Raw genomic sequence first — 20,046 nt, forward strand, 5'->3', positions numbered from 1 at the left:
TTTGCTATTCAAGTCTCTAGGATCTAAATTAAGTGAGAATTTTTTATACTTAAAACAAGCAAAATTATCTGCCAATGGTGTATTTAAATGGAAGCAAGATTATTTTTCTTACCCCATTGGCAGATGATTTAGCTTGTTTTAAAGCTACACTGTGTAATTTTTTTAATTGATTCTTAGCAAAAAACACTTTGTTCTTTCAAAATCATATGTGCTCATTAATGTGTAATTACTTCTACCAACTAATTAAGTATTCTCGTAAGCGTAGAATCTGCCATTTAGAATACATACGAGCGAGTCGCTCGAATGGCAGCAGCCATGTTGCGCCTCCATCTTGAAAATACATTAGCCAAAGAGGGACATACCTGGAAATCCAAGCTTCGCCTTTCGCGTTTTGACACTCAGTGGCACCGTGACGAATGCGAGGGGGAGATTACTCGCGACTGCCGGCAGATTTGAAATAATACGGCCACCGTAGGAGTTAAAACGCCCTCGGAATGGGAGGGGGATATTCAGTTGGTAGTCATAAACAATTTCACCGCTAGATGGGAGAAAATCCTACACAGTGTAGCTTTAAGCAAAGTCTCACTTAATTTAGATCCTAGAGACATAATATATTTTGCCATTTTACTTGAATAGCAAATGCATTTTTTTTTTTTTTTTGAAAACCAAACAATATCTTATGTCATTTTACTTGTCTAGTAAACGCATCTTGATTTAAGATTTTTTAGATATTTGGACTAGAAACAAGACAAAAATACTAAGTAAGAAATGCCTTTTTTGTGTGGTGGTGAAAAGTTCCAGATAATTGTATCTACTTTTAACCCTTTATACTACAAATTTCCTACAAAATAATTGCTGAAACCGGTGACAGATGCATATTTAGAAAAAAAAAGCATTCTTCTCTATAGCGGGAATATACATTTTCCCAAACAACAACACTGACCCAAATGAAGACCCACAAACTTTCACAGCAACTATAGCTCTAGGTCTCAAGGGGTGAGCATTTACTGCGCAGTTTAAGCTGCGTAACTGCAGCCGGGACCACTGGTAATGGGATTCTGGAGAGAGAATCTCCCCCAGGAAGTGATAATCTTGTAAATCATTAATTAAACAGTATGTAGATCAAGGCAGAGAGAGCAAAAGATGAAAGATGAAACCTCCTCACTGAGCACTGTGATCAACAATGATCCAAAGAACATAAACCTATTTGACACTCATTCTCTCTCACTTCCTTTGCATTTTGTTGTGGTCATTTCCAGTTTGCCGGTGTCACTGGTCACCCCCCTTCACCTCTATAACCCCGATACCTACATACAAAGCACATTCCAGCTTCCGGAAAGGGATGCTGTACAGGAAGTGGAACTAGAGTGGACCATGTTTCCTGAAGAAATGCAGATGAAAAAGTGTCAACTCAGCATACACATAAACCTGTCAGCGTCACAACCTTTGGCCACAGTTGTGCATCAAATATTGTGTTGGGTGTAGCACCTTCCACTCTGCCCTCCAGAACAATCCGACATATGGACAGACGGAACTTCATTCCTGATTGTTTCAGTCTGATCTGAAGTGACTGTTTTGTGATCCTGTCAAAATGAAATATACGGAGCCCTGCACATGACGTGCGGACAAAAACACATTTATTATTTTATTTTTTTTTAGCCACAAATTACGACATTCTCTCGTTTTAGTTCAATCGTGGCCATGAATTAAGAATTTGTTCCCTAAATTTAGAAAACTGGGGCCACATTGAACTAATTCGTTCCGTCGTTTTGATTAAACTAAAGTAATGGAACGAATTATTACAATGTGGCCACGATTTTGTTAAACGAGGGAACAAATTATCGTGCTCAAGATTTCCTTAAAACGAGGAAATAAATTATTATATCGTCACTGACGTCACACAATTTACTTAAAATGAGGGAATGAATTTAAACATGTTTACATATTAGTAAGTCATGGGAACGAACTGTAGATTTGTGGCCAAGATACACATTTTCCCCAGCATGTCATGTGCAGGGCTCCGTAGAAATGGGTGCAAAGAGGCTTTTATAAAAGGATGTGGCGAATTGCTGGCATTTAAATAACAATGTTCAATGATGCTTTAATATAGTGTATGTTTATTGTAAAAGTAGAAAAACAGCCTTGTCTCAGCCTCAGACGTCACGCCCAGGAACGTCTGATGCATATGGCAGACTTAACTGGAAACACTTCAGGATTTTCGAAGTTGTCATCTGATTGGTTGAATTCTACAGGATGCCTGGAAGACGTGTGTATCGCGTTCTTTAATGCTCTGCCTGGAAACAAAAATGCAGTGATGCCAAACCCCCTCATGGAAGAAGAACCCCGTCGTGTTTACCACTGTGACAATCAGAGCATATCAGGATCAACTAAACGCTGGATTTTCAAAAGTAAGTGAAGTATGTTAAGTTTGCGTCATAGACTCTTTAAAATACGTCCAAGAGTTTTACACACCGGTCTGTTATTGTAGGGACATCGGCGTTACATTTTCACGTCCCTGAACATGACGTGGAACAAAACGACCTGTGATTGGATGCTTTACATGACAGACGACCTCTGGGCAGTCCTTGGCCAATGAAAGCTGCTATGGAGTCAATCTGAAGGGCTAATTGTCCACTGACAAGGATGTTTAAATTTATGAACTGTAACAAACCGATAATCTGAAAACAGCCAAATATCATCAACTGAATTCTGATTATTACTATTGGAAGTCAGACACTTAAACTAGGAGCGAGTCAGTCGCCTCCGCAAGATCTTACGTGTCTACAGAATGTTGTAACTGGTGGTGTGTAGACAAACCTGTCAGAGAAGGAACATTTTACTGCTATTTTTCAGCTCCATTACACCTACGTGGCCTTTCAAACCCCCTCAACAATCTCATCTTTCATCATAGAGCCCTTTGAGAGAGCCAGACCCAGTGTCCCAGACAATAAAAAGCTAAACAAAGCATCATAAACAAACACATCATTAGTTCACGTAATTCAAGCTCCAGCTGTTGAACAACAGAAAACCATTAGAATGTATCAAATGCACTGGAAAATATGATACAATTCTGATAAAGTATCCCAGGAAAGCCCTTGGCAGGATCATTTCTCCTTATGGGTGACGCCATCATTAGTTACGGTGAGAGAGAAAGCCATTTCCCATGAAGGCTGCTCTACTGTGGCAGGGCCTTCGCTTTCTGCCCACACATGTTGTCACCAGCAGCTCTGGCATCATTTGTTCTCTATGATGTAATCAAGCTGCACTGAAAGCAATAGCATTTGCTTCGCAACTGGCGGCAGGGAGACAGTAACTCTACAGAAAGGAGCAATGAGCTTTAGTGATCCGAGATGTCATGTTGGACAAGGAACAAGCGAAGAGGAGGGGAAATGAAAACGTGGAAATTAAAGACAGGCAGGATGCAGCAGGAGTCATTCATCAGTACATCAACGTATGTGAGCGCTGGAATAGGATGTGTGGGATATGGAGGGAGAGAGGGAGAGAGGGAGGGAGGGGGGCTGGTTTAAAGGCATAGTTCACCCAAAAACTAAAAAGGCACTTACAATGGATGTGAATTTGATCAATCTGAAAACATTCATTCGTTTCAATAGTTTAGCCACAAGACGTAAATAATATTCATGTTAACATGACAGCTGTATTTAAAAAAAATTGCTTACTAATCTGTTCTGTGTACACTACTATTCAAAATGTTGGGGTCAGTCATTTTTTTAAAGAAATTAATACTTTTAATTCATCAAGGATGCATTAAATTGATCAAACGTGACAGTAACAAAAAATGCATCACAGTTTCCACACAAGTACGGCTGTTTTCAACATGAATAATAATCAGAATGATTTCTAAAGGATCATGTGACACTGAAGACTGGCGTAATGATGCTGAAAATTCAGCATTGACATTAAAATATATTCAAATAGAAAACACTTATTTTAAATTGTAACAACATTTCACAGCACTCCTGTTTTTACTGTATTTTTGATCAAATAAAAACAGCCATGAGCATTTTTAAATGCAAAAAACATTTTTAAAAACTTTCAGCAGTAGTTTATATGCAACTTTACAACTTCATTGTCATGACAACGTAACGCCTACATCCTTAAAGCAACCATAAAACCAAGAGAACAACTTTACAGCTCTAATAATACACACGTTTTAACAGAAGAATTAGGGCAAGTCCTTTAATAAAATCAAAGGACATGTGTCTGCTTTAAAATCCTTCACAAATTGGCCCAATTGAATTGCATTGTAAGTTACTTCTCTTCTTCCTTTTTTAAAGAAAACGATGGATTGCCTTAAAGGAATATTTCACCCAAAACTATCCCATAATTTACTCACCCTCAAGCCATCCTAGGTGTATATGACTTTCTTCTTTCAGTCGAACACAATCAGAGTTACATTAAAAAAATATCCTGGCTCTTCCCAGCTTTGTAATGCCATTGAATAGTGCCCGAGTTTTTGAAGCTCAAAAAAGCGCATCCATCCATCACAAAAGTAATCCATACAATTCCAGAGGGTTAATAAATGCCTTCTAAAGCGAAGAGTTTTTGTAAGAAAAATATCCATATTTAAAACTTTATAAACTATAATCACTGACTTGTGGCTTCCAACAATGGCCGTACATGCATTCACAAAAGAGTCGAGTTCCAGCGGAAGGGTGACTGGAGTCGTGTGGATTACTTTTATGATGGATGAATTTTTGTATGAACTATTCCTTTAAACCAAATAGAGAGAGAGAGAGAGAGAGAGAGAGAGAGAGAGAGAGAGAGACATAAAGCCACATAACAATCATGGCTTTAGTCCCTTTTTGTGCTGAATAAAAGTTTTTTAATAGCCATTACACCGGGCAAACGATCAGGATTCATGGCATGTTGTGGCATGAACGTTTTGTAGTGGCCTACGATTTAACAGATGGAAACAGCTAAGGAAATGTGTCACATACAAAAGCTGACAAGACAGCAGATTGTCAGGGGAGAGCCTCAAGGCGGCGTTGTGTAACGTTCACGCACACAAACACATTTGAGACATGTGGGGCTCTGTTGGGAACCAGTGCTCACTAATGAAGTGAGTGTGTGAGAAAACATGTCTCACACACACACGATTCCCACAAAGGCATAATAGAACCAATTCTATCCACCTTTCGGAGAAGTGTTTCAGTGCTCACTTCCTGTCTGGAAGCATGACATTTTCCATCGTATGATCCCCTATTTTTACTCTACTTCAAACCCTCAGCTGACTAATGATGACAAACCTGCACTTCTTTTCCGAAGCGGTTGTGAGTACACTCTTTATCATCCTACCGATGCATCCCGGATCAAAGTAAAGGGCAGAAAGAACGTTGTCTTGTGTGTGAAGGAAAAGAGTTTTTTTGCACTTGGTTTAAACACAGCCAAGCTTCCATTCAAAGAGAGGAAGTCGGGTTGCTTCTGGGGATTAAAACAAGGGCATGCGGGTTCACATTTCCCCTCCTCCTTTTCTCTATCTCTCTCTCGAAAGGAAAGCATACCCAGCTGTTTGACAAACATTACTAATGAGACTGAACAACTGCCTTTCTTTTTTTACTCTCTTTCCCGAGAACGCAGAAGCCTGTGGGACATAGGGCCGTGCATATTCCGAAAGTCTCGCTCTCCCGGGAGAGAATGCAGTGAATCTATGGCTAAGCAAATGACTCCAGTGAGAGTTATGGGGGAGGATGTTGCACTAATGCTGATCTGAGAACAGTTCTGAAGCTCTCGGTGGTTAGGAGATTTAGAGACAACGGGCCCATGTTGAAGAAGCTCTTTAAAACAAAAAAGCCACAACCACTGATGAATGTCAAGGACTGATTTGGATGTTAAAATGTACTGTTGTCAAAAAATGATTTTACGACAAGTCAAACTTATATTTGTGGCATAAATGGAATGAAAAATCAAGAAATATTGCGCTTATTGGGTCACTAATAAAAATAAGCTACATTAACCACGTGAACTCTGTGTACAGTAGGTCAGATATATTGGCTTCCACTGAAGCACAAGATGCTCTTTGGGTTCATTCTAAAATCATGCTGGAGAACATGATCATTGCTCATTTGTGGAGTTACACTTGTCATACAGAAAATAGGGAGGGAGGGAGGGGGGGGGGGGGGGGGGGGGGGCATGCCAAAGACAAAAACAAATAATTATCAAACTCTACTTTTAAAATCAATTTGCACTGAAATTGCACTGTAATTTGTAATGAAGTTGAACTCTGGAATGGGGCATGGTTTTATATTAGCCCACATGTCAAAAATGTCCCAAATCCAGCCTATATAATGTATGTATAGCTAGTCTGAAGCTAATCTGTATCGTCTAGCATATGCTTGCAAGAAGTGGTCTCATAAATATTTAAAACAAACCCCACAGTCCATCTTTTGCAGGAAATCCATATGCTTCTACTCAAGCCATATATGGGCACTTATTTCAAACCACTAAACCCCCAAATTCGTCATTGAAGTTGTAGCCTAAATTGTTTGAAAAGGGAGTGTGACATGAAGTCCAATCACTTGTGACGCCAGCTGATCAAAACACGCACGTCATTGATCAGTTCCTCAGAATCATTAGTGAGGTGCATAAATATTTTTCATAAGATATAGTTTTGGAACATGTGATCAAAATGTATTTATTTACATGTAACTCTTCATTTTGCATAGTTAGAAACAATATATCTTCTTTTTTTTTTTTTTTTTTTTCACACACACAAAAAAAGTATCAGATTGTTATTGGTCATGCTACAACTGATATTACCTGCTGCAACGATGGGCTTATTTCATTTGAATTTTAATACTGAAAAATGAATATGGTGTAGATCTAAAGTCATTCATGCTTTAATAATTATATAGCTAACGGGTTGTCTCAAACAATAAATGTAAATCTACTAATTAATTTGCCAAATTAAGTGAATATAATTAATAGTGAGTCCAAGTGTTCAGTCTGAGGTCATTCTTCTCTTTTATTTATTTATTTGTTGTTTCTTTATCTCTGTAACCCCCATGCATATATGTACCAGACTTTTTAGAAGAGAAAACAGAATCGGCTCAAAACGTATTCGTGTCTATAATGTTGCAGAAATGTTCATCATTATCTAGATGCGTCTTTCTCTAGCCTATCTCAGCATCAGGTTCGAGAAGGACGCAAGGTGAATAGGTAGCCAACTCACGTAATGTTTGGATGGATTCCTCCTCTTCTCCACATCCACCACTTTTACATCCAAAACTGTCCGAAACTGCATTGTGAAAACAGAGGCTTCAGAAGCACCGTTGGTAATCAGACAGCGACTGAATAAATGGACAGTCACGAAGACGTTTGCACGAATAAAATCGCTGTTCTTCTTCACAATGAAAGCAAACGATTTTTGCCCCCCGGCCCGTCAGTTTGATCAGTCCGTTTGTTCCCTTTAGACGTAATGTAGATGTGAAGATCGAGTAATAAATGAGGTAAAACTTATATCCGTCTGCAGGAAACGAACATGCTCGTATCCATTTCTCTCACAGCGCAGAGCGGATTCTCGAACCGAATTCGAATCGAGACGCGTTCTAGAGTGTCATTCTGGAATCCGGATCGACGCGTCATAAGGGAACGAGCGCGTCTTCTTTGTGTGGACTACAGTAGTGTCGCTGAAGTCTGGGGGTTCTCCTCAAACGTGAGCGGCGCGCGTCATAAAGGCCGGGGCGCATTCACCGCGAAGTCCATTCGGCAGGAAGCGCGCGCACACACTGGTCTGGGATATTTGGGCAATGGGGATGGGCTTCTTGACAAGGACTCTGTTGCAGTTTAAGAGTCTCTACAGGGGGGGAAACGAGTGCTGTGTTGATATCATTGTCTTCCTTCGTAAAAGACACAATGGCTGGATTTTACAGAGCATGCATTGTTTGTTTGTTTCTTTAAATTCAGTTTGTTTATTGTGAGGGAAAACATTGCAATAGAGTATCTGTAACAAAACCATGCCATATGCTAGATATGAATAGTCATTTAATGAACGTTTAATTTTGAATGCATTTTTTGCATAGTGTCTAAATGGAACAACAACAAAAAAAGCATATGGTCTGCTGCGAATCTATTCCATAAACTAAGATTATCAAGGACAGTGTGAGACGTGATTTCCGTTACTCATACCGCAAATGAGCATAAATAGACCTGAACGCGCACAGACACAGATGTGCTCGCGGACGGTGACGTATCTATTTGCTCACAGCGACCTCCTATGGCCATTGAGTGTAACTACCGTTTAAAACGACCTATTTGTCTCCTAAATGAATCACTTATTCGCCCTCATTATCATATTGTACCAAATATGTATGACTTTCTTCCTTGGAACACAAAATGTTTAATTTTGAAGAATATCCAGGCCACTCTTTTCTGTATAATTAAAGTGAAAGGGAACTAGATCTGTCGAGCTCCAATTTTTAAAAGTGCCAGAAAGGAAAGGTTAAACAATATAAATATTCAGGAGATCTCAAATGTTTATGTTAGCTCATTAAAGAGGCAATTTCTGAAGTAAATATATCTGTATATTTTCATTCAACCATAAAAAGCAACATTTAAGGAAACAAAGAGCCATTAGATAACTTAAATGATTTATATTAAAAAAGGGTTCTGTCACTGTTTACAATATTTCTTCATGATGGCTTTGAACACTTTGCTCGTATTTTTATTAACTTATTATTTTAAAATGATGCTACAACACAATGTAGTGGGCTTCTGTTGTGCTTATTATGTCACTTTTGCACTCTAAGAACGTCAGAGCAACTTCCAGCACCTCTCGACTCAGGTTTTGGCTGTAGCGCTGCCTCATGCTGGACAAAATATGCAGGACATGGCATCCTTTCTCAGCATCTGCAAAAAAAGCAACATGAGGGTCCTTTACTCACATATTTGGATCAGGTTTTATTTTGAAATAATGGCCACCTGCATGTACATGATCAGCATACTGTTTAATTATAAAATAAAATAACAATGAAGAATAAATATATATAATAAATAAATACTGATTCAAATTGAAAGTCTTATGTGACAGCCTGGGACAACCATGAATTACATGGTTATACATTATACAAAATAATTTGAACTGAAAATGCAGTGCTTGACCAACCAAAATCAAGCATTTAGTGTAATAATATTAATAATATTATATGCATACGCAACTAGTATTTAAACAAACAAAAAAAAAAAACTCACATTTTTCCCGTTTGGTATCCTCTCGTAAAATGTCCTTGATCGCTGTGTGAAGATCTTTGTCTTGTTCTGTTACCTAAAGCAGCCAAGGTAATAAAAATATAATTACGTTCTAAAGTAGTTTTAGAAATTATATTAGTTATGGTTAAACCACATTAAAGTGCCCCTATTGTGCTAATTTTGTTTTGAAGGTCTGACAAAGGTCTCACAGTATAGAAACAGTTCGATAAAGGATCCGGTCTCTATAAACCCCTCCTTTCTGAGAGCCTACTCTGCTCCGATTGGTCAGATGGCCCAGTCTGTATCAATTCGAGCCCAAGTCCTCATCCTTTGGAAACCAGCATCTTCTCGACAACACAAACCAAACTCTCCCAGGCCTCGGCTACAACTACAGTGTTTGAGGGCGGATCAAAGTAGACGTTCCATAGGCTGGCATTATGCAAATTTGTTACAAACCTTTGTTTGGTTTGTGCAGTAAGTCTGGAATTGCTGATCTGATCTTTGAAACTTTGCAGACCTTTTACATTCCCAAGCAGCTTTATTACACACTACATGAAAGGGAATATCGGAAAAAGCATAATAGGGGCGCTTTTAATATAATCCTCGTTAAAATCCTAAAGGGTACTACAAACCCTATTCAGATCTATAATATGTAGAAAGTATGTGTTGGAAGAGAATATTACACATAATCCCTTTAGCTTTGTTAAGAGTCTCCTGAGGTAACATTAACTGCTGCTGCTCTCTCTCTCTCTCTCTCTCTCTCTCTATGATGATGTCATACTTGCTAAGAGGTGTCTGTATGTGTGCGCACATACATTGTAGACTTCATCCTGGGTCCGCATTTTTCGAAATATCTGTCCCTCATCCTGGAGGACGCTCAGGGTCTCTTTCAGAAGTTTTCGAATTTGCGTAGCCAATGACGTTCTGGACTGATCTGACTCCTTCAGGCAAAATAAGAAATGAAATGATGAGTCACCCAAACAATGAATCATATTTCTGTGATGCACCATTCAAAATTACCATTTCAGCTCCTTTTAACAAATAAAGAACGTTTAAATGAAACGCACACTCCACGTACGTTCTCGTTTGATTACTAACGAAGATATCGACAGGTTTCTCATTAGCATACTTCTTTCTCATCACCGTATAAAATGTTACAGATGATCACTCCCTGCTGCCATCAAACAGCACAACACATCCTCCCTGCAGTGCCCACAAGTTATTCCTGGCTCTTATATCCTGATGTACTCCAGCCAAGAGTAGTGACATTGAACAAGGACAGTTTACTTTGGTAGACTTGTGCGTTCATCTTTTGCATAGTGGAATTTTTCAGCTTTATTGGTACTGGACAGTGGATAGTGGAGGTCAAGGTCAGGCCCAGTACCTGTTCTGCTGAAGAACTTTGGATCAGTGGATGCAAGAGGAACTCGACATCATAAGGACGAAACCTGGCCACCTCTTTCTCTGAGAGGAACTCCTTAAGGGTGAGAACTGACCGAGACAGCAAATAGTGGAAATGTGAGGAACCACCTGCTCTGTAAATAAAATTGAAAAGCACAGAAAGCATGTTTGATGTGTTTCACAAGTAGGCCCTACATTTAAAATTTGAAGTCTGAATCAAGACATTAAATTTCAGATGCTTTTGTTCCCAAGCTGGGATAAAAAAAAAAATGCATGCATTTTTTATATTCTTAAGGCCCTTGCACACTGAGTCCGAAATTCGCATTCGAAATTTTCTCACGTTAAAAAATAAATACGATACATTATGTCAATCACGCTTACACTCTGCCTCCGAAACTTTCGTCCGTCATAAAAAAATTCAGATCGGGCTCGATTTTCTGCGTTTTTCGCATCCGTAGCAAGCATTTTGAATGGTGTTTTGACAATTCAGAGCCACCGAATCACGAATACGAAAAAACGCATACGAAAATTTCGGACGCAGTGTGCAAGGACCTTTAGGCACATTATTTTCACACACAAAAAAAAAAGGTTTTTAGCCAGTTATTTATATTTTTTGCTGTAGTGTGTCAGTAGTAAATATCAGTTTACATTTCCAAACATTCCTTTTGCCATTAATTGTAATAATCCAGTGAGATTTTTGTATGCAAAGAAAAAAAAATGATTCAAGTGTCTTGGAGCCGTTGCCACAGTTCTTCTGGATTATTTTCTCGACTCAGTTTTATCTGTTCTCGATGATGGTGAGATCAGATCTCCGTGTCTTGTGGATCATACCGGCTGTTGTCAGACTCCTTGTGGATACAAAAATCTCACTGGATTCTTACAATTAATGGCAAAAAGAATGTTTGGAAATGTAAACTGATATTTCCTACTGACACACTACAGCAAAATATATAAATAACTGGCTTAAAACCATTTTTGGGGGGTGAAAATACTAACGTGCCTAAGACTTTTGCACACACACAAATACATACACATATATATATATATATACAGTACTGTGCAAAAGTACTGTGCAAAAGTCTTAGGCATGTTAATATTTTTGTAAGTGAATGCAGCACAATCGCGAACATAAATGGACAACTTTAAAGGCGATTTTCTCAATGTTTCGTTTTTTTTGCACCCTCAGATTCCAGATTCCAGAATAGTTGTATCTCGGCCAGATATTGCCCTATCCTAACAAACCGTACATCAATGGAAAGCTTATTTATTCAGCTTTCATATGATGTATAAATCTCAATTTCAAAAAATTGAACCATGTGACTGGTTTTGTGGTCCAGGGTCGCATATATCACAATTATATATATATATAATTTTTATTATTATATTTATATCATACATATATCTCACATAAAAATGCATGCAAAAAGGGCTGCAAGCATTTTTTCCGTGTAACACAATTAGGTGTCACTGCAGGTGTAAGAGGTAAATGATGTAATGTAAAATAACAGATGTAAATGAGACCTCCATCACTCTGTGACTCACTCTGTGCCGCCCAGGTCATCACTCGGCACCTGGAACGGCTCATCATAGCACTTTCTGTACAGCTGAGGCATTTCCAGCATACGCGAGATCTGCACTGCCATCACAGGGTCACTGACTTTATCTAAACGCACACACACACACACACAAACAACTACAGAGTGATGATTACAGCACAATAACCATGTGTTCTGCAAACAAGCTCACTCTAACTGATTAAACAGACATATTATGTGCATCTAAATCCCTTAACATTTCACTTACAGAAGCAGGTGGCCTTGATCTCCCTCGCATCCCTGGAGGTTTTGACAGTCCCTCGTATCCTCAGCAGGTCTCCGATCTCCAGCTCGGTGCTCTGCCTTTCAGCCTCCTTCAGTCGTTTGAGTTCGTCTTCAATGTTAAAGCCTCTGGAGGATCCGCTGGGATCTCTGCCTATTGACATTAGCACTGGATTAATATGCCTTACGCATCAGATTTTCTACAACATCTACAACTGGCTTGCTTTAAAAAAAAAAAGTTTAAGTCATTTTAAAAAGATTGTACTAAGAAAAAAATATTTTTGCTGATTAAATATTTACAGCAGTGAAAACATTATCTTCACTATAGGAGTTTCCATCTTTTAAGGCTTTTAAATATCTTTGACACACTACTTTTATTCAGAAAGAATGCAATTGATCAAAAATGACAGTAATATGCTGGTTTTTTTTGTTGTTTTTTTACTTTCTATTCATCAGGGATTACTGAAAAATATTGTTACGATACCCACAGAAATATAACAGGCAGCAACGCTGTTTAATATTTTTTAAAAACACTAATGTTTTCAACATTGATAATAATAATAATAAATGTTTCTTGAACAGCAAGACTGGAGTAATGATGCTGAAAATCCAGCTTTGACATCACAGGAATAAATTATATTTTAGAACATATTCAAATGCAAAGCAGTTATTTTACATTGTAATAATATTTCACAATATTAAAATTTGTACTGTATTTTTTTTATCAAATAAATGCTTTGGCAAGACTGCTTTAAAAAAACATTAAAAATTTGACTAACCCCACATTTGTGAACAGTAGTATAGATTCAAAATATATATTTCTGTAACTGAATTGATGTGAAATGTTAATGTTACTAACGTAGTGTCAAAGACACTAAAGTTTTTGTAACTTACATTTAGTCGGTTCTCCTTGATCCCTCCATTTCTCATCTTTCCAACAAAGACAATTTATGACACCAGTACTATCATCCACTATGTGTTAAAGGAAAACAGAAGAGCAATAGTAAGACCAGGTGCAACATGTGCCCACTTTTGAGGGGCAGTACTGGCTCACTTGGTTCCCAAGGCAAGATAAGACATGAAAGGAAAAAAATACAGGTCAAAGTGGTCGAGTTTATAAAGGAAGAAAAACTGCAACAGAACTGGTTATGCATTCTTGATGATGATCAAATTTGATTAGTTTATTTTATCACAAAATACAGATAACATGCCAAAATAAAAAAGTTTATGTTTCTATGATATTAAAAAGGTGTTAATACAGAAATAATGTTTTTTCCAGACCTCCATAACAGTAGAAATCGTCTCTCTCCCGCTTGTAAACAACCGTCCCCAGTACATCCACCTGGAAGAGTGGGTGATTCTTGTAGAAATAAACTCCTAAAAGATATCATGTGTCATAATGTGGGACCTTCTTTGGTAACAGTAAAAGTACAGGGCCTTCTTATATCTATGCATTTATCTATTTTAAAAACAGCAGCTAACAAAAAACAAGTAACTCATGCAAAACATTATGTTGCAGTGTAACAAATATTTAGAAAAATGTTTTGGTATTATTTATCAATACTTTATTACTATTATTTCTGTGTAGATAAAGATACATCCAATAAACAGAAGCAAAGGGACCGAGGGTTAACTGCTGTATTTTACGTTACCAGGTACTTGTCTGGACTCTTTCATCTGTAGGATGTCAGTAATGTAGAGTCTGGAATATGCGGAGAACACGGGGTCCAGACCCCACAGCATAGACGGCGGCTCTTCGGCATCAGCATCAGCACCTCCCGGATCATTCACAGCCATCAGACATCGCTGACAACACAAAGTTAACCACCGCGAAATATAAACACGACGAAAGGCAATCTCCGTGCTTCTGATGTGAGCTTGGTTAAACTTAACTTGTTTTACTTGATGATGAGGGAATAGAAACTAAGAAACCCTGGAGTCTGTTGTTCAACTCGCGGTGTCATGTTTGTGTTTTTCCGCTCTTTGCGCAGTTGACTCACTGCGCACATAGGAAGGAACTACGTTTTCCTCATGAATATTAATTAGCTTCAGTGCCTGGACGTATTTAACCCTTAAAGGGATAGTTCACCCAAAAATGAAAATTCTGTCATCATATACTCACCCTCAAGTTGTTTCAAACCTGTATGAATTTATTTTTTTAGTTGATGTGTCCATTTACTTCCATAGTATTTTTTTTTCCTACTATGGAAGTAAATGGACACATCAACTGTTTGGTTACAGACATTTTTCAAAATATCTTATTTTGTGTTTCAGCAGAAAAAATAAATTCATACAGGTTTGAAACAACTTGAGGGTGAGTATATGATGACAGAATTTTCATTTTTGGGTGAACTATCCCTTTAATAGTGGTCACTACAGTGGACAGCTATTAAAAAAGCATTTTCTTGAATTTGCACGGGTATTTATGGCAAAGTTGCACATCAGCCTCTTCATTGGACCCTGGTGCATCATCCTATAAATTGCAACCAAGTGGCAAGACTTTGTGTTTCGATTTTTTCCCCCTCCAAACCAAGATGGCCAAGGGTCAGTCAGACATGCCAAGTTGCTCCGGAATATCCACCCATTCCTTCTATCCTAGGAGACTCTTGTAGGTAAAAAAAAAATATTGCAGCATCAAGCAATATCTAATGAGTCATATCACAGTAAAATTTTCCAAGTTTTGATTTTAGATTGAGAGAAAACTCTGATTAATCACATGTCCACTGTAGTGGACGTCATGCATCAATTGCTATATTTCAGCTACAATTCATAATTATATTGTGAATATTGTTTTTGAAATTTAAAACTTGAAAACTTAATCTGCAGTGACTTTTTTTACTGTAAATAAATGTACTTGTATTATTAGAATGTAATTTTCATTGACATCGAAAAAAGTCATGTGATTACATAATGTATGACACTTGTAATGCATTACTTTACTTGTTAGATCAAAAAGCAATCTGATTTCATAATGCATGTTATTGTAATGCATTTTTTTACTCATAACATCAAAAAGTAATCTGATTACGTAATGCATGTTACTTGTAATGCGTTTCTTTACTCGTTACATCAAAAAGTAATCTGATTAGGTAATGCACATTACTTGTAGTTAATTACTTGTTAGATCAAAAAGTAATCTGATTAGGTAATGCATGTTACTTGTAACACATTACTTTACTTGTAACATCAAAAAAGTAATCTGAATGCGTTATGCATGTTACTTGTAATGCGTTATCCCCAACACTGATCATTTCAGATGAGATTGAAAAAAAACGTACCGCTAGGTTTTCTCAGAGGAGGGCTATGATAGAAATGTGCATGTCCATATTGAACATAATCAGAATTATCAGCTAATAAGGGTAAATCTCCATACTCTGGTGCACTGGAGGGAGCATCTGAGTGGTTTCCACAGTTGTACCTTGACAGACTGTAGAAAATTCTGATGGAATCACGTCCTCATGTTCTGATATCAAAGATATGCGAAGTGCAACTTGAAGTTGTATGAAGCCTTTGCAATATTTTGCATTTATATTTTTTGTATATATTTTATAGTTTTCACATGATTTGATATAATTGTATTGATTAGTTTGTTAAATTCACATACTTTATGTGTTTGATTATTATCTTATATTTAATATAGTATATCTTAAGTTTAAACCATAACCGCATGCTGTCCACTCAAGTGGACATCTGAAGATCTCTTTGAAAAATTTGTAAAAAAATAAAATAAAAATCAATTCTTGTTTTTCATGCCCTAAGAGCAATAAAAACACATAGGAAAAAAATCCTGACTGAGGTTATCATAATTCATGCATGAAAGGGTTAAAGGGATAGTTCACCCACAAATGAAAATTCTGTCAGAAAATATTGATAAAATTGATAGTTTATTTGAAAATATTATTGATATTATCATTATTATTTGATAATGTTATTGATAATATTGATAATTTATTGATTTAAAAAAAAATTATTGATTATAAAAATTCCCATACTATGGAAGTCAATAGGGCCCATCAATTGTTTGGTTACCCATATTCTACAAAATATCTTCTTTTGTGTTCAGCAGGAGAAAGAAGTTCATTGAACAATTTGAGGGCGAGTAAATTATTACAGAATTTTAATTTTTTTGGGTGAACTGTCCCTTTAACAACTAAACGTGACACAAGCTTTCCTAATTTATCAGAGCCATTCTCCAAGAACACATACAAATACATAAACAAATGCGTATATGTTTTAAATGGTTTAATATAATAGACATTTAAGGCCCAAATAGAGTATAAATAAATAAATTGTTTTAGTTGAAAAAAGATTTGTTAGATTACAGATATTGTTTCATTTCTAATTGTCAATCTCCTTTAATTCATATAGAAACAAAATGATTATGAATGCTCATATAATATGCAAATACTTATTTATAACTTATTGAGAAGGTGTGTATATATATCATTGCAAGGCAAGTTTATTTATATACCAAATTTCATACACAATGGTAATTAAGTGCTTTACATAAAAATGAGAAAGAAAATACAAGGTATTAAAAAAGTAAGAACCAGAAATAAAATCATTTAAATTAGAATTGATTAGCAGGAGATAAACAAGATAATTAAATGGGGTGCACATAATTAGTAGAATGTGAGGCTAAATAGATGTTTTCAGTCTGAAATATGAGGCAAATGTTGGATCACAACAATTAGGAACCACAGTTTCCACAAATCCCTTCACTCGAATGGATCACTCTCTTTTATTCTGGATGGCAAGGGCAGTGACTGTAACATTGAGTGTATTTTATACCAATTTCATCAGGCTCTGATAATTCTTCAAAAAGAACACAAAGAATGGCCTTCTCAGCTGCCATAGTTGCAACTCTTGTGTCATCAACAGAACAGGGTGTTCAACGCACTATGCAACGTTTCTGTTTAAAATACGTTTTGAAACTTTTTGTGGGGCTGAATAATAAATTTCAGGTCAGATAATTTGTGTTCTCGTTTTTGTCTTCAAAACGAAACTTTTTGTTTTCTTCACACTTTGTTCTAATGCATCAAATGAAAACACAATTCAACCAAAACGAAAAATAAAACATTTTTGTAAACATTAGCTACCATTTGTACAGTTAAGTTCTCAAACTTTTTAGAGTATCGTACCCCCTAAGACCTTTAACATCCTTCTGTGTACCCCCTCTCTGCAGTCACATCTTTTTCAGTAAAGGGCAATATTTGCCCCCTTAAATCGATTTTTCCAGTGCATTTTTACCTTTACAAATTCCTTTATAAAATAAATAATGCTTTAAATAAAAAAAAATTAAAAAATGTTCAATAGAGAAATATGCAATGATGGTAAAAAATTAAGGGATGCTTTTAAATATTATATTAAAACCGCCATTAGGTGGCGGCAAGTCACTGTCTTCATGAGTGAGTCATCGAGTCATTCATTCATTCAGTACCGAAGCAAGTGGCTGTAATTATGAATGAATCATTGAAGCATTGACTCTCACGATTTGTTCAAAGTCGCAGATTCATTCACAAACACTGCTGTGTGCTGCACCATCTCCGCAAAGGACACCACCGTCTCCGGCACAAACACCAACGTCTCCGGTATGGACACCACCGTCTCCGGTACGGACACCAACGTCTTCGGCACGGACACCACCATCTCCGGAAGAGACACCAATGTCTCCGGAAGAGACACCAACGACTCCGGCACGGACACCACCGTCTCCGGCATGGACACCAATGTCTCCGGAAGAGACACCAACGACTCCAGCACAGACACCACCGTCTCTGTCGGACACCACCGTCTCCGGCACGGACACCAACGTCTCCGGCACGGACACCAAACGGCACGGACACAATTTGAATGATTTGTTTGTTTTTTTTAAATCGGTTTGAATAAATTATTCAAGGACTCAATTATAAAGATATCACTTCAAGTGAGTCACTTCTTTCATTACTGGATGAATCAGCGTTTTTGAACAAATATTTTGAATGAATGATTCAATGACAAGTACATTTTTTAACAGTCACTTGTCTCCACCTACTGGTGTCACAATGTAATCAATACAATCTTTATTTGAAGCATCAAGTGGTGATTTACTCTATTTTGTTCACTTCTGTTTGAGATGGGGGAACTGGTTGTCTCCCTCGGTTGCAAGGCTGTAGTTTGGGTTTGAACATTGGGGGGTTAAAGTGTGAACCGTGCCGTGGTACCAGGAAACTCATGAGGTTTATTTATTTGTTTTTTTGCTTTATTTTTGCACAATGGCCCACACATGCAAAGTTGGTTGATAATAATCACTTGTTTACAAAGTGCAATGAGAAGTCTTACTCTTATACTTACAATTTTCTTATACTGAACATGTTAGTTAGTTTCCTGTCATTAATTGGATTATCTTTTATTTTCCCAATATGCATATCTGTCATATTAGCAGAACACATTTTACACATGAGGAAAACCAATTGTTTAGTCAATCATTCAAGAAGGTCCATACTTTAAAGCTCTTGATTCTAACTTGTACTTATGAAAAAGTAGCTCTTGTAATTGTTTATTATAGCATTTGTTACAATATGGAAATAATTACAGGTAGACCATGGCTCACTTGAACTTTTTCTTTCTTTTTTTAAAAGTCTATTCCCTTAACAGATTATTTATTATAAATTCTAAATTCTGTTTTTAGGATTAAGCGTTGAATATTGAACACGTTGAATATTGAAAGAAAACTTTTGTTCCCTGACCGGGAATCGAACCCGGGCCGCGGCGGTGAGAGCGCCGAATCCTAACCACTAGACCACCAGGGAGCGCTGAGGTACGTTCAATACTCGAATACTTTTTAAGAGTATTGCTGAAACAGAAAGAATGACAATCACCTCCACCAAAACATTCGATGGAGATCATTATCCAAAATACACTCATAATCGTCACTAGAGCACTAATAGACTACATTAGACTCGGGTCTTGCTCTTGAGAAACACAAAGATTACAATGTAGGGTTAGGCTATTTTACCTCTTTACCATCCACGAGTCTTGAAATATGGGCTAGAGATCTTTCCTTCTGAAAAGCTTGCAGGTCTTCAAATCTGCCCACGCTAGTGCACAAAACCTCTTTAAAACCAGCTAACAGACCTCCCAGCAAACACAGAACGTTGGCACAATGTACCCAACCTTGAACCTTCTAACAACATGGCCAAAAGGTTGCTAATAACTACGTTGTGTGTTGAAGGTTGTTACAGCGTTGTCACAATGTAACGTTACATTAAACCACCGTTCAGGGCCATTGCTTAAGGTTGTGCCTATGGTGTCTGGACAACCACTGGACGACATATGTAGCCTACTCATATGTATTTTTTTTATTTTTTTTATTGAGATAACAGAAAAGGGGAATACAGAGACGACATATGTACTCGTCACTGCCCTGAAGCGCGAAAATCAGCCTTTTAAATTTCAACTGACCATTGGGCTCATTGTCTCATTCATCATCGAGCAAGGATACGAGAGAATTGCGTTTAATTTACCTCAGCTAAATAAGATATGTAATTATTCAAATACAACCTACAACTTCCTTGTCTAATGTGACATTTATTTGAACATCTTCTGGTCAGGTATGACAAATATTTAACTTCATGCCAAAAGT

At 37.2% G+C, this 20,046-nt stretch overlaps 2 protein-coding genes across 9 annotated transcripts in view; both read right to left on the reverse strand.

The window, feature by feature from the left end:
* The window catches only part of sh3pxd2aa (SH3 and PX domains 2Aa), a gene marked incomplete at its 5' end in the record, with an annotated part of 96,963 nt that extends 89,206 nt beyond the window's left edge, over window positions 1–7,757 (reverse strand). For all 6 annotated transcript variants that reach the window (XM_084107041.1, XM_084107039.1, XM_084107038.1 and 3 more), the window contains one exon: window positions 7,190–7,757. In XM_084107041.1, coding sequence (XP_083963167.1) covers window positions 7,190–7,261 — 72 coding nt within the window. The remainder of the gene's footprint in view (window positions 1–7,189) is intronic.
* An 836-nt stretch (window positions 7,758–8,593) lies between these two features.
* stn1 (STN1 subunit of CST complex) lies at window positions 8,594–14,429 on the reverse strand. 3 transcript variants are annotated; one of them, XM_084107096.1, is made up of 9 exons: window positions 14,075–14,429; window positions 13,704–13,799; window positions 13,317–13,394; window positions 12,409–12,576; window positions 12,148–12,268; window positions 10,589–10,739; window positions 10,020–10,145; window positions 9,208–9,280; window positions 8,594–8,865 (listed from the first exon to the last, which is right to left on the reverse strand). In XM_084107096.1, the coding sequence occupies exons 1-9, from the start codon at window positions 14,217–14,219 to the stop codon at window positions 8,708–8,710; spliced, it is 1,116 nt and encodes a 371-aa protein (XP_083963222.1). In that variant the 5' UTR covers window positions 14,220–14,429; the 3' UTR covers window positions 8,594–8,707. The 3 variants fall into 3 exon arrangements, with proteins under 3 accessions (XP_083963222.1, XP_083963223.1, XP_083963224.1); XM_084107097.1 differs by having other exon boundaries at window positions 9,986–10,145; XM_084107098.1 differs by lacking the exon at window positions 10,020–10,145.
* Window positions 14,430–20,046: the final 5,617 nt, after the last annotated feature.

The sequence above is a fragment of the Abramis brama genome (genome assembly GCF_963993115.1).
Source record: "Abramis brama genome assembly, chromosome: 2".
In the NCBI taxonomy this organism is placed as follows: Eukaryota; Metazoa; Chordata; class Actinopteri; order Cypriniformes; family Leuciscidae; genus Abramis; species Abramis brama.

Coding starts and splice junctions, on each gene's coding strand:
- stn1 (XM_084107096.1), bottom strand. CDS start 14,219: ATGGCTGTGAATGATCCGGGAGGTGCTGATGCTGATGCCGAAGAGCCG. Junction 13,800..14,074: donor AGAGTCCAGACAAGTACCTG/GTAACGTAAAAT, acceptor GATATCTTTTAG/GAGTTTATTTCTACAAGAAT. Junction 13,395..13,703: donor CGATTTCTACTGTTATGGAG/GTCTGGAAAAAA, acceptor TTTAACACATAG/TGGATGATAGTACTGGTGTC.